At 29.2% G+C, this 6,597-nt stretch overlaps 1 protein-coding gene across 1 annotated transcript in view; it reads right to left on the reverse strand.

Annotated features, from left to right (window-relative positions):
* LOC106471085 (ribosomal protein S6 kinase beta-1-like) overlaps positions 1-6,597 on the reverse strand; it is a 57,485-nt gene that overhangs the window by 21,388 nt on the left and 29,500 nt on the right. The window contains exons 6-10 of the mRNA XM_013931673.2: positions 4,045-4,145; positions 3,547-3,637; positions 2,386-2,476; positions 1,724-1,765; positions 974-1,039 (exon numbers count right to left, since the gene is read on the reverse strand). Of these exons, the coding sequence (XP_013787127.1) occupies positions 974-1,039; positions 1,724-1,765; positions 2,386-2,476; positions 3,547-3,637; positions 4,045-4,145 (391 nt within the window). The remainder of the gene's footprint in view (positions 1-973; positions 1,040-1,723; positions 1,766-2,385; positions 2,477-3,546; positions 3,638-4,044; positions 4,146-6,597) is intronic.

A 6,597-nucleotide genomic window follows, 5' to 3' on the forward strand; every position in this document is an offset into this window, starting at 1 on the left:
ATTGTCGATGACACTTAACCATACTTTTTTATACTAATGGTAGTAATGCACTATATAATTTTTATTTAATTAAATAATGCACCAAAGAACATAGACTAATAACATGCAAAAGATAGACAAGTTTCCTTAACTCTCACGAGTTTTCTGGCTTTCTAACTATGCAACAAGAGCCATTACACATTCATCCAAGCTGGTCGTTATCTTTCCTGTGGGAATGAAGTTGTACCTACAGTGAAATTGACAATTCTCTGTTCAGAAAACAGCATAATATAATATGTCATTTGATAGATGAAAACCTTGGCTTTCTATTGGTTATACATAGTATAGGTTTAAGAGTAAGAGAGAACTATTAAGAAATCCTGAAAGAGAGGATGTGATAGGTGGGCGTGGCAAGAGGGGTCTGATTTTCTACTTGATAGCTCTGTAACCAAACAAAATTGAAGGCTATAAAAATTATCGTTTGTCTGAGCAATGATGACTTTATAGTGAGTAATTTACATTAAATTTTGTGTTTACTGGAGGGGTGGTGGATAAAACAGAGAAGAGGAGATGCCTAGAGAAAATGTCGCACTAGGGGAAATTCAGGATTTTTTTAACTACTGCCTTATAAAATTAAGAACTTAAAACCTACATATGATTAAAATATGAATTATTAGCTATGATTTTAAGCTATACTAATTGGTGCAACATAAACAAAAAGTAGTTTAATTACATTTTGAGTATAAGTCACTAAATCCTTGTGAGATGTGGAGTAAAGGATGCCCGTGGCGAAAGGGTTAAAGAAACCAAAATATTGATCTTTTTAATCAGAATATAATGATTTTAAACAATGGGTCTTTTTATCCTTAAGAAGACAACACTAACACAATACTGATCCTTATATAAAAGAAACAACATGAAAATTGTGTTATGAAATATATTCTGTAACATATATCAAAGCATTAAACATGAAACACTGAATACTCCTACTTACCTTTCTTATTAGATCTCGTGCATCAGGAGTCAGATATGGGGGAAGATTTAGTTTACACTTCAAAATCTGAAATGAAAATTATTTCTAATTATTTCTGTTTACTGAAATATACATAAAATACTGAGGACATTGATTGCAGAAATACAAATTCTACAAGACAAACTCATAAGGCAGTTGCCACAGAAAAAACAATGTTTTTCAACTCATAAGACACAAGCTAACTAAAAACATTGACTCTGAATTGTAAGGCACTAGCTAATTAAAAAACTGCCTCCAACTCAAAGCACTAGCTAAAAACTCATAAGTGCTAGCTAACTAAAGGAAATATTGACTCCAAATCATAGGACAATAACTAAAAAACACTGACTCTAACTCATTAGGGACTAATTTTTAAGTTAGCTAGCATCTTGTGAGTTGGTGTCGGTATTTTTAAGGTTAGCTAGCATCTTGTGAGTTGGTGTCGGTATTAGCTAGCATCTTGTGAGTTGGTGTCGGTATTTTTAATTTTTAAGTTAGCTAGCATCTTGTGAGTTGGTGTCGGTATTTTTAAGTATTGTCTTAAGAATTTGTTGGCAATCAACATTTAAGGTAATATATACAAAGTACTAAGTTGCTATTTTTTATTACAAGTTATAACGAAGATTCATAACAACAATGTATTATTGGAAAATATATTACAATATTTTTATTCACCCCCATTGTTTTTGGTTTATACTCTAAAAAACTTAACAGAAAAAAAATCATTCTCACCCTTTCTATAGTTTTCTTTCTGTTTTCTGCAGTGAAGGGAGGCTAATAGATAAGAACAGATACTGCCTGTTTATTTTGTTGGTCTGTATTTTTGAACTAGATCTACACAAATCCTTTAATAAATAACACGTTATGGAATAAATGAAACTTTAGAAACATCAACAATTGTATGTTATTTAAAATAAACATAACTTAGTCATGCACCTGAAGTAACATTTCTAATTTGCATTTAAATTTATTTTACTGTTTTTGTGGAAATTATTATCCAATTAAATATCTAAAATTAGTATAAATCACAATATTAATTAAACCTCCATAATGATGAGCTATAAAAAACAATGTTATTAGCAAGTTGAAAGTAAGTCTACCATTAGTTAAGCCTCCTTTACACATGTTAATTTCATTAATCAGCATTTTAAAACAAATCTTAAGCTACACCTTTTAGTCACCAGTTATGCATGAATTACAAATAATCGTAATAAATCTCATAACACATTAAGAGGTTAAAATTGGGCTTAACTTCAACTAAGCCTACTTTATGCATATTAATTTTGCTGATTGATATGAAATTCTGTCTTTAATTTTTGCCTATCATAAGCTTTACTTTTCATTCTCAAGTACTATAAATAAAAAGGATCTGTTAATACAAGTTAATTACTTACAGCACCAGTCAGCATGTCATACATTAAAGCACCAAGGCTCCACCAATCTACTGCTTTAGCATGTCCACTTCTCATTAAGATTTCAGGGGCCCTAAAGCCAAACAAGTACAATGAACCTCTAATCTAATGACAAGCATTTAACTTAAAGATGATAGTGCTCTTCTAAAGAGGCTATTAACACAAATTGAAAACAAGTAAAAGAAAGTGCTAATATCTTTCAGCCTACAATAATTTGCATAGAGTAATATACACACAGTTAAATTCCTTTTTTGTACCTATTTAACTGAAAGTTTAAATATAACCACAGCTCAGAGTGAGATCAAACCATATATGATTTAGACTACTTAATGATCTTAATGACATACACAAGAGTCTGCTTATCAATCCACTGAGGTACAATTTCAATCAAGTGATGTCAGCAATAGTTTTTTGCACAAAAGATTAGTTAATATTCACTAAAAACTGTCACCTTTAAATTACCCACAGAAAACTGATCTCTGCTGTGCAGAAAAAACTATATCTTAATTTACACAAAAATTTTGTAATCTAACCAGAAAACTACCAAAACATTACCTTAGAGTTATCTTGGGATGCCTGACTATCAACACATGGGGAAAAACATACCTGATCTTAAAAGTAATAAAAAAAAACTTTGTGGTATTCCAATGTAAGCATAAGATCATTATACTGACTTGTGAATCATGTTAAGTCAACAGTAATCATATAAAACAAAACAAAAATAAACTCTCACATATTTAAAGGTTCCACTAAATATGTGAGCTAACTAAAGGATATTTAAATTCACTAGATATGTGATAACTAACATGTATTTAAAGGTTCCACTAAATATGTGAGCTAACTAAAGGATATTTAAATTCACTAGATATGTGATAACTTACATGTATTCAATGGTTCCACTAAATATGTGAGCTAACTAAAGGATATTTAAATTCACTAGATATGTGATAACTTACATGTATTCAATGGTTCCACAGAATGTGTGAGCTAACTAAAGGATATTTAAATTCACTAGATATGTGAGCTAACTAAAGGATATTTAAATTCACTAGATATGTGATAACTTACATGTATTCAATGGTTCCACTAAATATGTGAGCTAACTAAAGGATATTTAAATTCACTAGATATGTGATAACTTACATGTATTCAATGGTTCCACAGAATGTGTGAGTTATGACCCCATCTTGAATAGATTCTTTACATAAACCAAAATCTGTCAATTTAACATGACCTGGAAATATATGAAAACAGAAAATATTAGATCTGTTATAAGTAGGGAAATAAGGGCAGACCATAATGATATACATAGCAGAAAAATAACATCTTAAAAGTCTAACCATTGATTAAAAATCAATCTGAAAATTATACTTTCTTTAAAAATCTTCAAAAATATAGAGAAATAATAAATCAAGAGATCACAGATCAAATAAATATTTTAACTTCACTTACCTAATTTACTAGATCCCATGTAGTCTAATATAAAATAGATCTCTAAGCTATTCAGATTCAACACATCACAATACTAGTTTAGTAGAGCCCATGTACTCTAACATAGAACAGACCTCCAAACCATTCACAATTAACACACACGACATCAGTAAAAAATAAAACTACAACAAAGAGCATTTAATGTTCCACCTTGAGCATCAAGCAGGATGTTCTCAGGTTTAAGGTCTCGATATATAATTCCTTCTCTGTGCAGATGTTCTAAGGCAAGAAGAATTTCAGAAATGTAGAAGCTAGAAGAATAACACAACAGTTTTAAAATTCACAGTTTGGAAAGTACTTTATAACCAAAATATAAAAAACTATATAATACTTCACAGAAATATTTTAAGTTATTATCTACTGTCAGACTGACAAAGTATCTATATTTATACCTGATGACAGATAGTAACCACAAATACCACAATAATTATATTACAATTAGTTTTCCCACTTGGAAAATCAAAAATCTACTCAATTAATAAATTAAGTATGAAACATCAGTTCTAAATTATATATTTATCCAACAGAAGTTATGGGATTTAAGCAGGTGTTTTACAGTATTTCACTTTGCCTAAAAAACTGACTGTATTCTCTATTCTTTAAATTCCAAATGAATAAAAAATCAGCTTTATTTAGAGTGTAATACAGGGAATGTCCTTTGCTTGATAAAAAAATAGAATATAATAAAGCATAGTATTACTAGAAAACACACTTTGTACACAAGTTAGCTTATAAGGAAAAGTAATAAGAAAGAAACATATAGCTTAAGAATATTGTGACAAATATGTATGTTCAGAGTTTAAGCTAAAACACAAAAAATATTGTCCTATTATGTGTATTTATCAAGATATTAACTCTTATCACAACAGGTATCCTTTACTATGCATGTCACGAGGTTTTAGTGATTTATATTCAAAATTTTATTAATCTACTTATTGTTTATGTTATATCAATTAGTATAGCATAAAATCTTAGCTAATAATCCATATTTTAATCTAATATAAAGTTTAAGGCAATATTTTAAAAATTCCTGAATTTCCCCTTGTGTGACACATTTTCTCTAGGCATCTCCTCTTCTCTGTTTTATCCACCACCCCTCCAGTAAGTACGAAATTTAATGTAAATTACTTACTATAAAGTCATCATTGCTCAGACAAACGATAATTTTTATAGCCTTCAATTTTGTTTGGTTACAGAGCTATCAAGTAGAAAATCAGACCCCTCTTGGTACACCCACCTATCACATCCTCTCTTTCAGGATTTCTTAATAGTTCTCTCTTACTCTTAATACTATACTATGTATAGGTTCTCATCTATCAAATGACATATTATATTATGCTGTTTTCTGAACAGAGAATTGTCAATTTCACTGTTAGTACAAGCAAGATAAAAGAAGATTCAGGTAAGCACTTTATTTCATGTTAATTCTTTATTATTATTAAAGTAACTAAAATGTAAAAATAGGGATTGCTTTAGGTTAGTTACGATTAGATTAGCTAAAATAAATAATATTATGATAAAAATGTTTCATGAGGCATGCACGCAAGCAGTGCATGGGTTATTGTAATTCGATAGTGTAACGAGACCTCCATGTTCCCCTAGTGATTTACAACTTATAATGGCATGAAGAGTAGTTAGTTCAAAGGGCAATAAAACAATAAAATGTAATTATAAATAGATGTAAACTGTTACAAGTTTAAAACTACTTAGGACAAACAAAAGTAGTTGCATGTGACAATTTGAAGTCATTCTAGAAAGAAAAAAAGGGTAATTTAGATATAAATTTGATATTCTTTTTGGTGGTTACAATTAAGGTTTAGAATTAAGGTAGAGAAAATAACAGAAAAATATAAAGTTTTACTGAAAACAAAAATTTGAAATGATTTAGGAGGTTTTAGAGATTACACAACTCAAATCTGAGATGTTTGAGAAGAAAAGTATTATTAATCTTAACATGAAAATCACTTTGTACATGGACTATTCAAAACAAACTCGATATATTCACAAAAAAATATGATTTTTTTATATGTGAAAGACTTATGATGTTTACTGAAAGACTGACAAATTTAGTGAAGATATACAAACTATATTAAAAATTAGTAGTATCAAATCTATAAAGACTTTATACCAGTACAAATATATTGACCTTACACCCTTGCCTGGCTAACAATATAGAAGTTACAAAGACATGGCTCATGTGCACTCATGTTACATATCAAATAACATAAAGGTGACCTTTGGTCTGTACAAAGCAACTTGTCTTGGCCCGAGTTTTAGTCAACTAGTATTTTGTAAAATACAGTCACATTTCAATTATTATACATTATATATGTATATAGATTATTGCTTTTTAAAAATAAGTTCTTAAAGTTACTTTTCCTAAAACATAAAACAGTAAATAAAGAAGTAAAGCAACAATTACCTCTTCTAGTTACAACCTTTGTACTCGGTTGCTGCTTGACGTAGGTTGCTGAGTCTTTAAAAATTTTGCATGTGGAGGATATGAAACAAAATATTTTTTTTTAAGTTTTATATAAACATTTTAATAACTAAAAATCATAAATTACTACATCAATACCATATAATTCTATCATAATTTATCAAGGTTAGTAACTAAGCTGTATTTCAGTCTAAAAAAATATGAAATTTCGTGGCAGACTAAAGACACAACCTTCTCATTGAAATCTTTGCTCAAAAGTAAGA

Source organism: Limulus polyphemus, unplaced genomic scaffold, assembly GCF_000517525.1.
Source record: "Limulus polyphemus unplaced genomic scaffold, Limulus_polyphemus-2.1.2 Scaffold4400, whole genome shotgun sequence".
Classification (NCBI taxonomy): domain Eukaryota; kingdom Metazoa; phylum Arthropoda; class Merostomata; order Xiphosura; family Limulidae; genus Limulus; species Limulus polyphemus.